The sequence below is a fragment of the Pangasianodon hypophthalmus genome, chromosome 25, assembly GCF_027358585.1.
Source record: "Pangasianodon hypophthalmus isolate fPanHyp1 chromosome 25, fPanHyp1.pri, whole genome shotgun sequence".
NCBI classification, from domain to species: domain Eukaryota; kingdom Metazoa; phylum Chordata; class Actinopteri; order Siluriformes; family Pangasiidae; genus Pangasianodon; species Pangasianodon hypophthalmus.
In genome coordinates, this window is record NC_069734.1 from 19,322,933 (window position 1) to 19,342,932 (window position 20,000).

Consider the following 20,000-nt stretch of genomic DNA (forward strand, 5'->3'; position numbering starts at 1 on the left):
TAACTCCATTTAATACAGAAGCCAGAAATCTGACACTTCTCATGCGACAGAAAGCTTGACCTTCGCGGCCAGTGAATCCCACACACCGCTAGCGCTGCTGCTAAAGTCCATACCGAGCTCGAACCTTCTGTTCCCCGTTCCACTGCTGAAAGAATGAACACGGTGAAAAAGTTTTCCTCTGTCCACCTGTCGAGACTTTACTGCAGCGTCTATTTAAATTACAGCACACTGTGTCTGAGAGAAGCTGCTGTGTAGTTACACTCCCAAAGGTACAAACCATGTAGATATGTCTCCAAACGTACCACAGTGGCCTTTAACCTCCAATTACGTACCTTAACGTTGTTACGTGACTGTTAGAGGTACACAGTATTCTCTCAGTCCTTTAACAGAAGCTATAAAATGCAGTCATCAGTAAAGTGCTTCTACACAGAAAGGTACTGTTTAGCACTGCTTTTTTCCTCTAAATTCATCAGTCATCTCTCGTTTCTACCCGCTAGCACACTCGAGAGGACGCACCGTATACGCCTACGAGTTTACAGCAACGTGCATTTTGCTCTGAAATAGACGTCTTCGGTTTTGCTTCTCTGATCTGAGGTCATATTTGTGTTTATAATCGATCAGGCTATGAGTGGCAGCAGCTCCTATTGATCAGTGCTTACACACATACACACACACACACACACACACACACACACACGCGGTCCTTAGATTTACTCAGCCAACCTCTCGCTAACCCTGAGCGAGTGGTGTGATGGATTTTGGATCGCTGAAGGTGAGCAGGCCCAGAACTAGCAGGAAAGAATGATATGTTACTGAAGTTTCACCTTCCTGATGTTCTGAAGTTCTCCAGCTTTTCCTCTGCAGGCTGTCAACATTAGTGTTTAAGCAGTGAGATCACGTAGCTCATAGACAATCTGTCTCCTTTCCTCCAAGACGAGAGAAGGTGGTTCAGATAACAACTTCCGAAACACCACAACTGCACCTCCTGTTTCCATAGTAACTAGTCAACAAGGCCGTGGAGAGAAACCGAAGGCCCGAATCACCAGCCCATGAACATGAATTAATTAACAACTCATAAGAAAACATACACAGACACTAACACATTCATATTAATAGCAAGCTTACACAGGGCTCTAGACCGGTGCAGCTGTCCACAAATTCCACAGATTTACTACAACTCCGGAAGCTTTATTACAACTCCGAATGCTTTAGTAGAATTCCAAATGCTTTTTAACATTCCAAAGGCTTTATTAACATTCCAAAAGCTTTATTAACATTCCAAAAGCTTTAATTAACATTCCAAAAGCTTTATTAAAAGTCCTAAAGCTTTATTAAAAGTCCAAAAGCTTTACTAGAATTCCAAAACCTTTAGCAAAATTCCAAAGTTTTACTAACATTGCAAAGGCTTCACTAGGATTTCAAAAACCTTACTAACATTCCAGGAGCTTTACTAGAATTCCAAGATGTTGGTGGAATTCCAAAAGGAGATGCAACATTATTACGTCTTTTTCTGTCAAATCAGTAACACACTGTGTGTAACGTGGCCTTACCTGAGCAGGTGAGGTTGTCTTTAAGCAGGTGTTGGTTGTCTGCACACGCACACACACGGCCACCAGGTACAGCGAGACACAGAGCGGATACGCCGCAACCACCACGCTGCAACACACACGCATTATTACCTACACACACACACACACACACACACACACACACACAGAGAGAGAGGGAGAAGATGAAATATAGATTTGTTCGTATGCAATCATGTACTGGAGTTTCTGTAATTCAATACTATTTTAGAGAGAGAGAGAGAGAGAGAGAGAGAGATGGAGAGAGAGATGGAGAGAATATTAGCCTATTTCTTCAGCCCTTCATTATTTATAAAGCTACAATCAGTAACCTGTGTTTATGGAATTGGTTTCTCTCAGATGTGTGTAAACATATTGTTTAATGCGTCTGGCTGCTGCCTGTGGAATTACCACCAGCAGCTGTTACTCATCCGCTTTTAACCTCAAGTATTTTAATGCCATCTTCCCATTTTACTCGCATTAGCCGCAGCGTTTCGCTAATCCAGTAGCAGCACGAGGCTCTGTAACATCACGACATGATTCAGCTACCTGCGTGTCACTGTTTACACTGTTTCATCTCCCAGCAGATTCAGCCTCACACTTTCCTCTGGAATAATACTGTGAGTAAACGAATAAAACAAGAGGAGACGCTGAGAACGTGCGCAGGTTTGGATACAAAGCGCAGTTATTAGGGTATTTCCACATCCCATTACTCCGTTTATCAGTTTCTCTCTCTGTTCGATTCGCCTGTTAGTGTGTAATGAACTGGGAAGCTAGAGCTCTAAGGACATCACATATTTCCAAAAAAACATCCCAAACAGAAGAAGGAGGCGTACGAGCACAGTTACTGCTGTTCTACACCAAACACTATTTATCTGATCGTATCTGACACTTCAGTATAAGGACATAACTTACAAAAACACCGCCATTGTCATTCTTCTTAATGATTTTCTTATGAGAGCAGTTTGTCCTGGCGAGCGCCGTGTGTCGTGTTCAGAGTCGAGTTCAGCACTCAGTGAGGATTTAATACTGAAATGACTGTCAGGTAAGAAAGACACAAGCGAGAAGCTGCGTAACTCATCTCTGAATACCAGGAACTTTCCCCACGTAAATACTGCCATAAGATTTGAATACAGCACTCAGACATCACACGTACGAAATAAAATCTAAACGTGTTAAGTCCTGTCTCTTCTACTTTTAATAGCTGTTGCATTTAACCAATCACAGCAGGTTCTGCCCCGAGGCTTGCTCTGATTGGTTGGTAGCCAAATAAAGAGAAGGAGAGAGGATATTTTAAAGGAGAACGCTGTCTGACGTGAACTCGTCTCATCTCCGTGTGTTCAGGAAGGACATTTACGGTGTGTGTTACCGAGACGGACTTCAGTAACGGCTCGTTAAAGCTCTCCAGCTGTGTTTGATAATTAAACCTCTGGACAGAACGCTGATGATAAAGTGAACTTTATTCCTGAGAGTGAACGTCAGAGCGCAGAGGGAAGGTGATGAGGTCAGTGCTGTCAGGTTCTCACTGTGAGGTTCTCCTCAGCACTGACACTCAGGTTCTGCTCTCCACATCGCTCTGTCTGAAGGTCAGGAGCACTGAGAGGCAGCATCTGCACTCAACACTGTGCCTGAGCTGTCACACTGGGTAACCATGCTCGCGCACACACACACACAAGCACACGCACACACACAAGCACACGCACACACACACACTCTAGCAATCACTAATACACACACAATACTCTAGCAATCACTAATACACACACACACACACACACACACACGCACACACATGCACACACACTCTAGCAATCACTAATACACACACAATACTCTAGCAATCACTAATACACACACAATACTCTAGCAATCACTAATACACACACACACACACGCGCACACACACACGCACACGCACACGCACACACACACACTCTAGCAATCACTAATACACACACACGCACGCGTGCACACTAGCAATCACTAATACACACACAATACTCTAGCAATCACTAATACACACACACACGCACACACACTCACTCACTCACGCACTCTAGCAATCACTAATACACACACACACTCTAGCAATCACTAATACACACACATGCACACACACACGCACGCACGCGTGCACACACACTCTAGCAATCACTAACACACACACGCACGCATGCACACTAGGAATCACTAACACACACACGCACAGACTCACTAAGACACTAATACACACACAATCACATGTCTATCGCACTAACACACAAAATCACGCACTCTATCTTAACACACTAACACACCCTGACTCACTCTAACACACACTAACTCTAACACACTGATTCACTCACACACTAACTCACTTTAACACTAACTACTTTACCACTTTAGCACATTATTAAGCACCATCACTCTCTCTCTCTCTCTCTCACACACACACACACACACACACCTCTGTGCAGTGTAGAAGCACTACAGCAGCAGCACTGAGTTCCGCTGATCCACTTTATCCCAGAGTTTCACCTCCAAAAGTTGAGTCTATATTTAATTCACTCACACACCGCATCAGCATAAATGATCAAATAAATGCATTTGCTGCATTTTGCTCTAAATTAAAGCCTCGAGCTGAAGAGTTGTTACTGTGAGACTAAATCAAGAGCGCAGACGAGAAGAAAGTGCTTTGCAGAGGAAATGTTAAGGTTAATGATCATCAGAGACTCAGGCTCAGGAAGCACACACTCCAGGGTTTCTGCTTAAAGTTCAGACCTCTGTGAAGCTGCACCAGGCTCCAGAGCTGGACCTTAACAAAAAACCTACAAGATGATCCAATTAGGGCACCACACACACACACACACACACACACACACACACACACACACACACACATACACACACACATACACACACACGCACACACACACGCACACACACACGCACAGGATTTCTGCCTTGTTAATTTGAGTTCACACTGAAATCCTGATGTAAAATCACTTCCTGGTCGTGCTCTCAGACTTCTGCACCATCACTTTCTTTACTGCAAGGTCCACTTCTGCAAGCAGACTTCATTACCAGTGACTAATAAAAGTGTGTGTTGAGTAAGAACACACTCAGTGTATAACGTACTGCAGAATTCTGCACTTTATGCTCGAAGTAAATGAATTAAACCGTCATTAATTTAATGGAGTATTTCGTACCTTTCTGTTTCTGTGGATCGTAAACCTGGAGTCCGAACAGCGGCGGCGTTTCCTGCCTCAACCGGGAGACGTCACCAGACGAAACATCCAGCCGGAAGATCGAGGCGTTCACGTAATCCATCCAGAAAATGTAACTGTCATAGTGTGAGATTCCGAACGGGTGATCCAGCTCCGTTCCCAAATACAGCACCTTCCAGAGCAGGAGAGTTTACAGTGATGGAGGCAGTGATGGAGTCACAACACACAATGATAACAGCAATAAAAAAACACATTAAGGAAGGAATAACACACTCCAGTGGAATAACACACTCCAGTGGAATAACACACTCCAGACCGTCCCGTTATATAAAAATAATCCACAGCGAGGCGGTGTGATACGGCACGACGCAAAGAAGCGTCACTCATACCGCCTGAAGTGGATTATTTTCCTATAACTGCACAGCCTGGAGTGTGTTATTCCACTGGAGTGTGTTATTCCACTGGAGTGTGTTATTCCACTGGAGTGTGTTATTCTAGACTTCCACAACTACAGTCCGTGTCACGCCATTATACAAACATAATACACACCTTCTGACCAATCGGAATTCGAGAATTTATTACAAAATATTATAAAATAATAAAAAGGTCTGGCAAACCCAAATCATGTTCCTTTTACAACAGAGCTGGAGATAATAACGTCAGGAAAACTGAAACTCTGAGCATAACTGAAAGATTGTTTTATTCATCGTGCTCCTGAAGCACAGCTAGCTTCTATCCTTCAGTCTATTTAAACGCATATTTCTAAATCAATGTCTTTTAATCAGTGACTGGTTTAGCTGATCGCTCCACTGATTGAATCCTTCAGTGTGTGTAATTAAAGCTGGTTGTTTGTTTGTTTGTTTGTTTTCTGGCCTGCAGAGTGACTCAACTTTTTGTCTTTGCTTTTTTTTTTTTTTTTTTTTAAGTAAGTAGATTTTCATGTGGTTTGATTTCAATGTTTTACTAAACAGACTGATATATGCTTTAGAAAGCTTTAGGCAAATAAAGACAAGCACTAGGACTGGCTGGGAAAAAAAAAGTGTCAGTGGTTTGCTGATGTCATCTCACACACATATTGCCGCATCCTCAGTGAAATATTTCACTACCAGGCCACTTGACCTGAAGACAGCGGAAGATTCAGGGTTAGAAAGAAATAAACTCACGGTTCTGAGCGTGCCGTTAAAGTGGACTTTCTCGATGCGGCGGTGAAACGCGTCACACCAGTACACCGTCTCCGTGGAGCGATCGACAGTCAAACCGTTCGGCCAGAGCACATCAGAAGAGACGAAAACCTGCCGATGAGATCCGTCCATCCACGCTTTCTCTATCCTCCCTCTGCTGTCGTTCATCTCGTCCTCTTCCCAGTCTGTCCAGTACATCCAGCTACGCACAAAGGCAAGACCATTTACAATGAATTATATCTTAATTAATTATAAACACAATTATTATGCAAGTGTCAAGCCATAATCAGTTATACAGCGTATTAGCCTTATAGCATAGCCATGGAAAATCCTCACGTCTGATTGGCTAGGAGTATAGGAGACGCAAAGTCTTTCTGTGATCATGCCTCTAACATCATCGTGTAATTACAGTTCTACATTAACGCTCCAGATGTTGTACAGCCGTGACAACGGTGAGAAATAACGGTTTATGTTAGGTCTATCTACAGGACACTATGGCACTGTGAAACAACAAGCGAAGTGAAGGACACAGGTTTACACTACTGTACACTACACTACAAAACAAAGAGCTCTTAAAGTAAGAGTTTATCTTTAATATCAGCTAATTCCACTAACATTTCTTTATTCAAATAAAAACAAATATAAGATTATTGAGCCTATCTCTAGATAGTTTCACTCATTTCAAGCTTCAAGTCTTTATTCTATTGGCTGATCATTTCGCTTATTTCAAGCATTTATTTCTAAAAAAAATCTGCTGAAAGAATAAAGAAAATTTTAAGCTTAAAATTAGTAAATATGTCTAAAAACAGAATAAAAGGTCTGAGATTAGCTATATAACGAGCTCATAATGAGAAATATTAGATAACCTTTTTTCTTCACGATATCTTCACTTGCTAAGATATATTTTTTGCAGTGAATATTTTAAGAATATAGTAAAATAACGGCCTTGAGATGTAACCATAGCAACAACCGTTGCGTAATTAGATTAAAATCTCAGCTTCGTCCAATTATACATAAAGTATCACCAATAAAAGAGAAGAAAAAACATTTCTCAGTTCACTCGGACTTCTTCCTTATATAGATTTGATCATTTCAGGGTGTGTGTGATGTGAGTGTTCAAAACCCTCTCTCCCTCTCTCTCTCTCTCTCTCTCTCTCTCTCTCTGTCTCCCTGTCTCCCTCTCTCTCTCTCCCTCTCTCCCTCTCTCTCTCTCTCTCTCTCTGTCTCCCTCTCTTTCTCTCTCTCTCTCTCTCTCTCTCTCTCTCCATATGGACCCACTGCATCCCTCTGAGTGACAGCTCCTGCTGTCAAACAGCACAAGATGAGAAGAGAAAGGACATGAAGTCATAACCACTGATCCATCATCTTAACACACTCGCTCAGACAGGAAGTGACACGGAGTCACTCAGAGATAGAGGGATGAAGGAGGGCGGAAAAAGGATGGGAATGTCAGGAAGGGTCACTCAATATCAGATCACCTGAGGAGTGGAGAATCTTTTAACTTCTCACACACACACACACACACACACGCGCACGCAAGCGGAGCTGCTGTATTAAAGCTAAACCTCGGCTTAAAGTGTACGTCTGTCACAGCAACACAAACTCTTTTAAAGCACAAAGTTATTAGAGTATTTCTCACACCCTGTGCACTCCATCAGCACAAAATAAATAAATATACTGCCATTTCACTCCACACAATCACACACACGCACAGTTTAATAAGTGTGTGTGTGTGTGTGTGTGTGTGTGTGTGTGTGTGTGTGTGTGTGTGTGGTATAGTGGTATAAATACCAGCAGTTAGCAGATCTCTGACATTAAACACTTTAAAGCTCTTAAGCAGAGCAGTTTGAGAGTGCCACTACAGCAATTTACAGTATTAATGTATTTCTCTCTCTCTCTCGCTCTCTCTCTCCGTCTGTCTCTCTCTCTCTCCCCGTCTGTCTCTCTCTCTCTCCCCGTCTGTCTCTCTCTCTCTCTCTCCGTCTGTCTCTCTCTCTCTCCCCGTCTGTCTCTCTCTCTCTCCCCGTCTGTCTCTCTCTCTCTCCGTCTGTCTCTCTCTCCATCTGTCTGTCTCTCTCTCTCTCCGTCTGTCTCTCTCTCTCTCCGTCTGTCTCTCTCTCATCCTTCTAAAGCATCAGCGTTTTATAAATGATGCCGCTGGCGTCGTGTACCTGAGCTGATCCTTATTATTGAGGCGTCCTTTATTTAACACGGACAGAGTCATGTACTTCACACACACACACACACACACACACACACACACACACACACACCCACACACACACACTTATGATTATCATTGTTTTTATCTTTTTATAGTTACAGTTGTGGAACATTCACGAGACCCGAGTTCCTGTGATGACTTGCGTTAAAACAGCTATAAATTACTGCTAGCCGTGTGTGTGTGTGTGTGTGTGTGTGTGTGTGTGTGTGTGTGTGTGTGTGTGTGTGTTCTGCTTGGTAAGCAAACCTACACATTCAAGTCGATGGATGATGGATCAATCGCTAGAAACAATGGTGTGTGGGGAAAAAGCTCAGAGTGTTTAGAGAAGAACAGCCAGAGAGATCTGTCCTTCAGTGCAGACTTGAAAAGAGGAGTGGAGCGAGTCTTACTGCATACACTGTCTTTCCACATGGTTTACTCTTCCCTCTCTGTCTCTCTCTCTCTCTATCCATCTATCTCTTTCTTTCTCTTTCTCCATCTCTGTCTCTCCCACTCTCAGTCTCTCTCTTAGTTCCCCATCCCCCCACCTCATCAGTCTCCCTCTCTCTCTCAGTTTCTCTCCCGCTCTCCCCTTCTGTTTCAGTTTCACTCTCTCCATCTCTGTCCATCTCCCTCTCTTTCTCTTTCAGTCTCTCTCTCACACAATCACTCTCTCCATCTCTCACTCCTTCTCTGTCTGTCTCCCTCTATTTCTCTCTCTGCCTCTCTCTGTCTGTCCATCTGCCTCTCAGTCTTCGTCTCTCTCTCTCTCTCAGTCTTTTCCAGATTTTATTCTGTACACCATTCTGAGTGGAATATGAACCATTTCTGCTATTTGCTGCTTTTGTTCGAGACCTGACGCTTCGTCAGATTTCTGAAGGACATTTTTTAAAGTCTGTCACCAGCAGACGGAGAATCAGACTCACTATAAAAAGATTTGTCCTTAATGAATTGAGAGACAGTGTAAATTGTAAATTTCCCTTGTGGATGAAAAGCTACCAATTGTCTGGTTGCAGTGTGTCACAGCCTGAGTGTCAGAATGAAGATATTTTCCACTGAGTCACGACATGGACGAGATTTTATACATGAGGAAGCAGGAAAAACAGCAGCATGTCACTGAGAGTGTGTTCAGTGTATTAGTGTGTTCTGTTGTTACTGTATACACTTTTACAATTAAAGCAGCATGTACTGATCTGTGTGTTGAGTTTTACCCTCCGATGGGGTCGACGGCGATGGCTCTGGGGTGAAACATCCCTCCATCCAGCAGAGTTCTCCTGCTCTCCATCCCTCGCTCCACACACACCACGCTGATGGACTTCCTGTGTCCAAAACTCGTCCAGTACAGATTATTACCCAACCAGTCCACGGACATCCCCTCTACATGATACACACCTACACACACACAGAGAGAGAGAGAGAGAGAGAGAGAGAGAGAGAGAGGGAGAGAGAGAGAGTGTGTGTGTGTCAGGTCCATATTGATTCTGTACATCAATCTGTACCAAGCACTGAAGGTTCTACCTTTTCTTCTTCTTCTTCTGGCTCGGGTGTCTATGGCAGCCCATAGAACTGTCCGTTAAAAAGTGGTGAAATTTGGCACACTGATTGGGGAGGGTCTAAGGAACATTCTCAACAAAATTAGGGCCAAGTGCTCCCAACACTCTAGCGCCACCATCAGGTTAAATTTTGGCCTAATTTGGAAGTACGTTTATGGTCATAACTTTTGACCCTGTGACATCAATTTCTGCCGAATTCGATTTTCCACCATCTTGGATTTTGTCAAAAACTTTTTTTGCTACTCCTCCTACAAATTATGTCCAAACAACACCATATTTGGCACACATCATACACAGACCAACCTGGATAAAAGTTATCAAATATCCCATTAAATGACTGGTTACGTCTATTCTGTGTGAACATATTTGGTCACAGCTTCCTGTTGTCGTTAAATCTCTCTCAGCGGTTTCTGTTTAAGGGAAGTTTCAACTCGTCCCGGACTTTGTGAAGTTTCATGTCTTTATATAGTAGCCTGTTTCTCTGGACAATAATTATAGATTATCCAGCCTGTGTTTTGGCCCACGCTGTACTGACTACTATTACTGGAACATCCCAAACACACACACACACACACACACACACACACCCTGCACCTGTGCATTACACATACACAGGACACGACACACAGACAGATTAATTCCTCATGTTCCTCTACATCATGGGATTCTCAATCACGCTGTATGATAAAGCAAACCATAAAAGGTAACTAATTTAATAATAATAATAATAATAATTCAAAATCCTTTTTATTTTTCATTTCCAGCTTAATAATGCTACACAGCGGATTTATCATTTCCAAATCTGTAGTTCTATTTATTTTTCACACGCTGTTTAATATAATAATAATAATAATAATAATAATAATAATAATATTTTAAAGTTTATTTGTTGGTTTTATTTTATGGGTCAGAATTTAAGGGTTTGCCCTGCCAACTTGTAATAATATTCAAATAAATCAATATATGTTTATGATGCCGTCAGAATAATAAGAATGAAAGCTGATAAATGAAAAACATGATGAATGTATGAATCGAGATGATATATACATTATATATATATATATATATATATATGTGGATTACATGCTGTATATTATATATTATATATTAGAACTTATGATTTTTTTTTTATGCGAGTAAGATGAATTTTTGTTTAATCTAAATTTAATCTTAAAAGGATGTAATGCAGCCCCTTCTTCAAGTCATCAATTAAGCTACAATTAAGCACGTTAAGCCTTTTTTAATTATTAGCTCACCATCTTTAAAGACAGTTTCCCGTCCGGTCCCGTCCAGTTTCTGTCGTCCAATCAGGAAGTCGGTCGAGTCGGCGAAATACACGTAGCCGTGTGCAGCGTGGAAGTCCAGGACACGTGGGTTCGCTAATCCTTCGATCTGAATCATCCGCTCGTCACGTGACTTCCCATCAATCCCGAAACTGCGGATGACCCCGGGACGACCTTTACTGTACATCACAAACGGCTCGTCCTGCGCCTCTGAGAACACGAGAGGAACACGATCAGGAGTCAACACACTGACCAGCTATAACGGAGACAATTCACAGAAAATATAAAGTAATATCACACACACACACACACACAGACACACACACAGGTTGTAAATTCTGAAAACGGGACATTTGTGAGACTGTGTGTGTGTGTGTGTGTGTGTGTGTGTGTGTGTGTGTCACCCCTACATGGTCAAAGCTTAATTAATGAACTGAATTTTTCTTCTATTTTCTGTTCAGCGTTGCAAATTAAAACCCGTTACAAAACCAGCGTCTCGAGCTAATTACATCAGTGTGATTACAAGCAGAACAAATTCAGCTGATTCTGAGTTTAATCAGATCCATCTTTCTGTTCATAACTGCACAAACATCACACCAGAGTGTGTGTGTGTGTGTGTGTGTGTGTGTGTGTGTGTGTGTGTGTGAAAAGAATAGCTGAAGTAGGACAACATGGGGAACTGTGTGTGTGTTGTACTTCAGCGGGCAGTAATGAATGTGACAGAAGGCAGATTGTGTGTGTGTGTGCGTGTGTGTGTGTGTGGGTGAGTGTGTGTGTGTGGCATTGTTTGCATAAGACAGAGAGAGACATGGACAGGAGAACAAGAGAGAGAGCAAGAGAGGGAGAGAGGAGGAGCGGAAGACAGACTAACAAAGAGAAAGAGAATGATAGAGAAAGCTGGAGAGGGAAAGAAAAAGAGTAGAATAATAGAAGATAAAGGTCTGTAGGGTGTGTGTGTGTGTGTGTGTGTGTGTGTGTGTGTGTGTGTGTGTGTGTGTGTGTAGAGACACACACTTACTTCTGCAGGACGTGGTGTCGTCCAAGAGCAGGTATCCGGTGCGGCAGCGACACACACGTGATTTATAGCCGTTTCCCAGGAGACACACGTGCGCACATCCTCCTCTTCTGCCGTGTTGATCCGTCTCACACGCGTGTGTTTTCACTGACCAGAGAGAATGAAACGTAATCAGGTGATCGGGATGCTGTTCGAGTCTCTCTCACACACACACACACACACACACACACACACACACACACACACGTCACAGTAAAGCCTAATCATTAGACACCTATGTGTACACCGTGTATATATGGGGAAACCGCTATAATGCACCTGCGCCTCCTAAGGTCAAAGGTCAGTGTTTTGTTAGGAGTCAAAGGTCATGCAGTGTCACAGCTGTGAATATTCTCTGCAAACACTCTGCATCCTGAATAAATATTAAAATGCTAGTGTGTGTGTGTGTTGTTAAATCCATACTTGAAGACCAGACATTAAAAGATATTTAAATATTTATATACATTTACTTTATGTATCATTTTTGTAGATTTTCTGAGTTATACATGGGTCTGTAAAAAAAATCTGCAATGTGTGTTATAACAATAAACAAACAAGGATGATTTTAATATTTAAAAATGATTACAGAGAAACAAAAAACTCTAATAAGCTTAAAACAAGATTCTGTGACATTTTTTAATCATTTTTTTATCTTTGGCCCGTATGTCATCATCTTCAGCAGCACATCAGAGTTTCTAATCACGCTCCATTTTCCGAGAAGACAGCAGTGGATGTGGAGATGATTTATACTTGTTTGGGTAAAGCGTGATGAGTTCCTGTTTGAGGAAGGACTATTTATAAAATCAGGTGTTTACCTGCGGGTTGAGTGAGTTTGTGATAAACTCTCACTTCTTTCAGACTCTGAAGCGTGATGAGAGTGTGTGTGTCAGTGCCGTTAAAACGGTTTATCCTCAAAACGTCCACCGCACTTCCTCTGGAGGGTTCAGAACACGCTGCAAACAGGAAGTCTTCAAAGAGCGCTAATCCGTGCAGGTGTGACACCTGGAGAGACGGAGAGAGAGAGACGGAGAGAGAGAGAGACGGAGAGAGAGACGGAGAGAAGAGGAACGCTCTCACTGGGTGGTCGTCACACCTCTCACACCTTTCAGCTTAATCACAAGTACAGCTCTGAGAGATTCAGCAAGAACACGTCGCTGTAAATCCCTCAGGAACGCAGCGCTTTAAAAAACGACAGAAGAAACCCGCATCACAGCACACGTACAATCTGACGCTTCAGAACTCTCGGTCCGGACGTCAATCAGCGAGCTAGAGCGCGAGTGTGAGCACGAGTGTGTGTTTCTCCTTCTGGGCCGATGCGATGTGATGCATCACAAAATCTCATCAACGATCCGACGTGTGAAGCATTTAAGTATCATTTAGCACTAAACTATCTTTATCATTGCATTGTTATTTCTCATATTTCTCCATATTTCTTTCTCCTCCTCTTTTCATTATTATTATTATAACATTTTATCAGAGTTGTTTCTTACTCACCGAATTTCCCCTAATGATCGTGTGTCTGTTTCTACCATCGTAATCCACAACCGCAATAAAATCCAGGTAGACGTCAGCCCAGTAAACAAGCTTCTTAACGAGGTCAAGGGTCAGCGCAGTGGGCTGCTCCGTCCCGGTTTCCACGACCCGGCTCCGCTCGGATCCGTCCAGATCGCAGCGCTCCAGCTTGGCCACGCTCCCGTAATCAGAGAAGAACAGCTTCCTGAGGCAGGAGAGAGGAAAGTCAGTCTCACGCTCACTTCAGTGCGGTCTGTTTAAACGTCAGCTCATTTCCCACAATGCACCACAAAAGTGAGTCCATATGATTAAACTAGCAAGTACAAAATACCCATAATGCACTGTGCTCATCCTCAAGTGAATGTTCGATAATGCTTATAAAGTCCAGGGTTCATGGAACGTCACTCAAGTGAAATCCTAGCATTTGTTCAGTACTTTCAAGGTCAGAGTTTTTATTTTAGTTTATTTTCCGAGCACACTGCCAATAAACATGGCTCTGAGTTTGAGGAAAGGCAGCAGGTAAACGTATAACCAAAACCAGATAGTGTAGCAGGTGAAGGAGATGAGCAGGTCAGAGCAGGTGCACTATTAGACTTTATGATGAGGTCTGCATGGGCGCTCTTACTCCAGGCGACCGGGACGAGTTGCTCGTAAACGGGGGAACTGCGCAGAAAACCTTAACTTTCAGCACACAAAGTTATTTATCTCTGCCTTCGTATAGGAATACACTGATCTGTTCATTCTGAGATTCTCAGTACGCTTTAATGTCGTGTGTGCAGATAAAACAAAAACACAAGAACTGAGAGGCTGGATTTACTGCGCACACACACACACACACACACACACACACACACACACACACACACACAGAGCGCAAAATCTCACAGGATTATAACATGGACAGTCACAGGAACAACTCCAGTGGACCAGGACACCTATTCGTGTGTGTGTGTGTGTGTGTGTGTGTGGTTTTTGTTTCACTTGTGAGTCTTTGTGTCTGTGTGTGTTTTGGATGTGCGTCTGTATCCCTGGGAACACAACAGTACACTGTGGTGAAAAAAATCTGAAATATTTATACTGTCATAAATATTCTAATGCATTTCTCAACTTTAATATTAGTTTGAATGCTGAGCAGGAGATAAGTGTGTGTGTGTGTGTGTGTGTGTGTGTGTGTGTGTGTGTGTGTGTGTGTGTGTGTCGTGCGGTTTGAGGAAACTCACTCACTTCATTCAGTCAGCCTTTGTTTATTTGACTAAAAGTGAAGAAGAAAAGTGTGAAATAAATAAAAGAATAAATGTGCATTATAATAATAAATCACTATAATGAGTGTGTTAGGACCCGTGTGTGTGTGTGTGTGTGTGTGTGTGTGTGAAGCGAGGCTGCTGATTGGCTGGCTGCTGCCACGCCCGTTATTCCTACTCAGACAGTCAGTGTGTTTCTGTAGGGAAGTTTAACACTTTAACCTGAAACTGTTTAAACAGTATAAAGTTTAGAAAAGCTGCTGTAATGAAAGTCACTACAGGAGCAGGTGAGGACGTTGAGGACGTGAGGACAGAGGAGTCTCTGTAGGTTAAGAACATCACATTACTCAGTAATAAAGGTGCTGATCAGGAGATTACAGGGACTGCGGGAGAAACCAGGGGACCTCCTGCCATATTTCATCTCTTTATTGAACAAAGGATGAAGCCTTTATGTGTCACATATACAGTATATTACACATTACAGTGAAATTCTTTTCACACACTGAAGATTGTTAGGAAGTTGGGGTCAGAGGTCAGGGTCAGAGGTCAGGGTCAGCCATGATACCCCAGCCCTGGAGCACAGAGGGTTAAGAGTCCAACAGCAGCAGCTTGGAGGTCCTGGGGTTTGACCCCTCGACCTTCTGCTCTGTAACCAGCACTGCCATGTTACCGACACGCCTTTATAAAGAACCAGGATAAGTGTTAGCCTTCTACTCTGCATGCTCTACGTCCTTCACTATCAGATAAACCATCGTTCAAGTCTCAGCTTTTATACTCTGTATATACACTTTATGAGCAAAATGATTCGTTCTACTGAGAATTGTTTGCTACATAACTGTTTGGAGAATGTAATGTTCGAGTGTTCAGTCCTAGCTAGAGCTGCTTGCTTGCTATATTGACGTTAGACTAGCGTTGAAGTAATTTATACCTCAGCACAGAGTGGTTATACTTCAGCTAATACAGAAATAACTATCTCTGCTGGTGAGATGAGATTTAGAGGGGTTCCTGGTGTAGGGTTCCTGGTGTAGGGTTCCTGGTGTAGGGTTCCTGGTGTAGGGTTCCTGGTGTAGGGTTCCTGGTGTAGGGTTCCTGGTGTACATTACTCATTGCAGGGTATGAAGAAGTTCTGCACTTTGATATTCGACCTTTTTCTTGGACTTGGTGTCGGCCGTCAGTGGGACCTCATCAAACCTCAGGGCTGGAAGCTATTACCCGTCCTGTAGCGCCACCTCTGGTGTTGATGTGTAAGTGTACAAGGCTGGTGTTTTATAAATGTTCAGCAGAAATGATTTCTGATTTTCAGGAGCAACTTCAGTTTTTATCACAACTCATCAAATTAAACATTCACCTAATGATAATATACGTGTGTGTGTGTGTGTGTGTGTGTGTGTTATAGACCAACTGAACTAAAGAAAGTGTGGAGAGAGAAATTCCCCTGAGGACGCACAAAAACCCCAGAAACCTACCCCATTATCGGATCCAGTGCGATTCCTCTGGGGTTGTGAATGTCCAGCTCTATTATCGTCACACACGCGTCCACCTTCTCAGCGCACGCAAATATCCGGTCGCTCACTCGGTCCACAAAGTAGAAGTTTCCAGTCAGCCAGTCGATGGCCATATGTTCCACATCTCAAGGAGGTCAAAGAAAGAGGGGAAAAAACGGCAGGCTTTAGAGAACGAATGCATATTTATGAAGGACAAGGGCATTGTGCAACTTTTCGGACCGGTGCGCAGAGCTGATTTAAGATTCCTCTCAGCATCGGAGGGAAATTAATGATTGGAAAGTTTGCACAAGCTGTTCCGTGTAGAAAATTCCCACCTCACTTCACAAAGCTCAGATTCACCTTCATCATATCGCAAGCCTCCAATCTTTATCCGTGATTCCTCGCATGATGGAAAAGTCAGAGTATTAAAAAAAAAAAAAAAAGAATTATTTATAAGAAAAACCTTAAAAAAAAAAAAAAAACCCCACAAACATGAGATATAAGCCGGGGGTCACAGATTCACTTTTTTTGGCATCTGGTTAGTGATTTGTGCAAACTGACAGAGACACTGAACACATCCATGCTGTAGCTTCCACATAACAAAACAACAACCTTAGGATTTATTTAAGGCCAAACAGAAACCAAATAATTTGTTGTTTTTTTTTTTTTGTTGTTGCTGTGTCTCGAATGGTTTTATGGTATATAGATGCGAGTGTAAGAGGATTTAATCACCATCACATTAGGTTTTATATTGTGTTATCGTTTAAACTAATAAAAATATGAGTGACAGCACTGAGGTATAAATCTCTCCCCATCAGCTCGTTATGATGAGAACATTAGCGTCAGGTTACACGCTGGAGCTGGGATTGTGATCGACAGTCGCACCGACAATCCTCCAGTCCGCTAATTCCCATTTTAATAATAATAATAATAATAATAATAATAATAATAATAATAATAATAATGATGATAATAATACTAATACTAATAATAATAAACGGTGAGATTTTGCTGCTTTGGGATGATTAGAGTTCCTCCTCAGGATGATTTCAGGACATGTTTGTGGCTAAAGGTGAAGGTTTACAGACACTCAGTTAATCCACCATGATGAACTTCTCGACTCTGACTTCTCCTCCAGCCGAGTTAGCGCACCTGCTCCGTCCTCGTGTGATCGGGCTGTTAATTAGATTTGACTTAACCATTCAACATTAAAGCTGACTAATTAACACCAGATTAAACACTTCACCAAGCAAAAGCAGGTGCAGAAAAATATGAGGATGTGAAAAATTCTCACTCAGTATAAAAAAAATCTAGAAATCACACGTATTTAACCTTTACAGTGCTACACTGGGTGTTTATTTTTTGCTTATTAGTCTTCTAACACTTGGGCTGAAACTAAACAAGAACATCTTCCACTTAAAATGAGTCAAAATAATCAGAAAGTGCGGCTGAATCCCAAACGCATGCCTACTGAGCAGTTAGTGCACTAGAAAGTGTACGAGCCTCTTACACACCCTACGCAGTGTGTGTTAAACGCTGTACTCACTCTGCAGGTTCTGAGAGATCCTTATTTGTCGTTTCTCCATCATTCCTTTACTAAGTTTGGTCATTTCAGCGCACCACAGCTGACCGGGCGAGATCCAGCACACCGCTGCGTCTACGTGAACAAAGTCCAGCGTCTGAATTTCACCTGAGGGTGTGTGTGTCACATTCGACACCACTGATCCGTTCAGGTGTGTTAAAAATACAGCATTAACGCTCGCTGTGAGTAGCAGAGGCGGCTCATCTCCGGGATCTGAAATAAATACATACATAAATAAATAAATAAATAGATATAACGAATCCTAGAAATGTGACTGAAAGCTTCATTAAGACAAACAATACGCTGCTGGTGTACTTCTGCAGCAAAATAATCACAAAATACAGCCGCGATACATTTTCAGGAAATAAAACTAACAAATTCATCAACATATTTTACACTGAACATTAAGGACAGTTAACTAGAGAGTTAATGGTGACACAACAAGAATAACACACTTGGGGGAGTGCTGCTTTAGGAAAATAATCCACTGTGAAGCGGAGTTAATGTTACTGCCCTGAAACTTTATTTTCCCATAACAGCGTCTCCCAGTGTTTTATTCCCCTTACACCACAGCAACTTAATGACTAGTACAATTTTTATTCATTAAACAACACATCATACTTTTTATCCTTTTATAGTTACTTTTAGTGTTGGTGAAACAAGTTAGTTTCTGTTCCTGAACAGTCATCAGTCGTTCCCTCATCAAAAAAACATAAAGAAGTGTAAACTCCTCTGTCCTGAAGATGTGGGAAAACTTCGTTCCAGCTTTACCTCTGACTGTTAAAGCGCTGACACTGGAGACTCCTTCCATAAAGGTTACATACAAGTCTCCTTACTTTTTAGTGATTTTTTTTAAAAAAACATTTGTGTCCGCTGTACACGTCCCTGTGAACGAGTCGTTACTATAGAAACAATGGCTTTGTTTACGTGCACATCTAAATCCGTTTAAAGTCTGTATTCAGGTTGCAGCTGTATTCCGATTACGATGTTTGTATGCGTACAGACGTTGGAATATTCCTGAATACAGGGTTTAGTTGTTGTAAGTTTGCCCGAGTCGCTGTTCCTAAATACCTGCCTACAGCTACACATCTGTTAGCACCCACAATTCCTTGCAGGCTGAGCTGCGCATATCCTCCATCTCCTTTCAGTGGGTTTTCTCAATAAGGTGTTTAGATGCAACAAATTTCCGATTAAAACAGGAATATTCCAGGGACGGGAATCGGAATATTGTCTTAATCTGAATCAGGCATTTACATACGTGAGTCAACACTGATTAGAATATCGCCAGGTTCTGATTAATAACAGAGTATTGCAGTGCGTGTAAACGTAGTCAGTAACGTATTAGAACGAGGGCATTAATATAAACCTGCGCTGTGTGTGTATCGCTGACGGGAAGTCAGAATGTGTGCATCTGATGAACTCGTGAGCTAATTGATGATATTTGAGCAGGCAGTGATGTAGGTGTTCGATCAGAAGGCTATAAATCAGAGGATAAAACCAGCAGATCTTCAGCCGTCAGCGTGTTTTTCCATCAACACGTCAGTGACATGAAGCTTTAAACTCTCTCATGGCTTATAAACTGAAGAATGATCAATGTTGACATACGCTACTTCAATTATTTCTCATTTTTGGCGAGGATTTTTATGCATATGAAGCGTGATTAAGTGGCTATTTATTTCTGGCGCTGAAAGTCAGTCTTCATCAGCGTGAATGAGTGTTGATTGACTCTTCATTAAGACCGGCCTTATTTCCCATCACACGCTGCATTTTAATTATTTTAAGCGTAACGGATTTAAAAACGCGACCATCCGAGAGCAGACACACTCCTCCGCCATGAACCGCCTTCCTTCCCCCGTTACTGAACTCTTTACTCTGAAATTAGCTTGTGTTAACTAAGTGTGCCTACAGGCCATAGTCAATAATATTAATAATAATAATAATAATAATAATAATAATATTTTAACTTGCACTACAGAACAAACGTCTGGGATCTTAATATTAAATCTATTCTTCCGGAGAGGAGAGCAGAAAACTAGCATGCTATGACGCTAACTCTCTGCAGCTCCACAGGTTTCAGATCATTTGTAGTAATCTGTACAAAAACAATAAACCATTCAAGTGCACAGGATAATGTTC

At 42.1% G+C, this 20,000-nt stretch overlaps 1 protein-coding gene across 3 annotated transcripts in view; it reads right to left on the bottom strand.

The window, feature by feature from the left end:
* Positions 1-20,000, bottom strand: part of LOC113524274 (low-density lipoprotein receptor-related protein 1B) — a 192,050-nt gene that overhangs the window by 124,920 nt on the left and 47,130 nt on the right. For all 3 annotated transcript variants that reach the window (XR_008300987.1, XM_053229489.1, XM_053229490.1), the window contains exons 6-15: positions 17,829-18,077; positions 16,265-16,427; positions 13,540-13,762; positions 12,861-13,047; positions 12,010-12,153; positions 10,965-11,201; positions 9,367-9,547; positions 5,935-6,154; positions 4,754-4,943; positions 1,551-1,679 (exon numbers count right to left, since the gene is read on the bottom strand). Coding sequence is in view for 2 of the 3 variants with exons in the window: in XM_053229489.1 (XP_053085464.1) it covers positions 1,551-1,679; positions 4,754-4,943; positions 5,935-6,154; positions 9,367-9,547; positions 10,965-11,201; positions 12,010-12,153; positions 12,861-13,047; positions 13,540-13,762; positions 16,265-16,427; positions 17,829-18,077 (1,923 nt within the window). In the remaining variant the exon portion in view is untranslated. The remainder of the gene's footprint in view (positions 1-1,550; positions 1,680-4,753; positions 4,944-5,934; positions 6,155-9,366; positions 9,548-10,964; positions 11,202-12,009; positions 12,154-12,860; positions 13,048-13,539; positions 13,763-16,264; positions 16,428-17,828; positions 18,078-20,000) is intronic.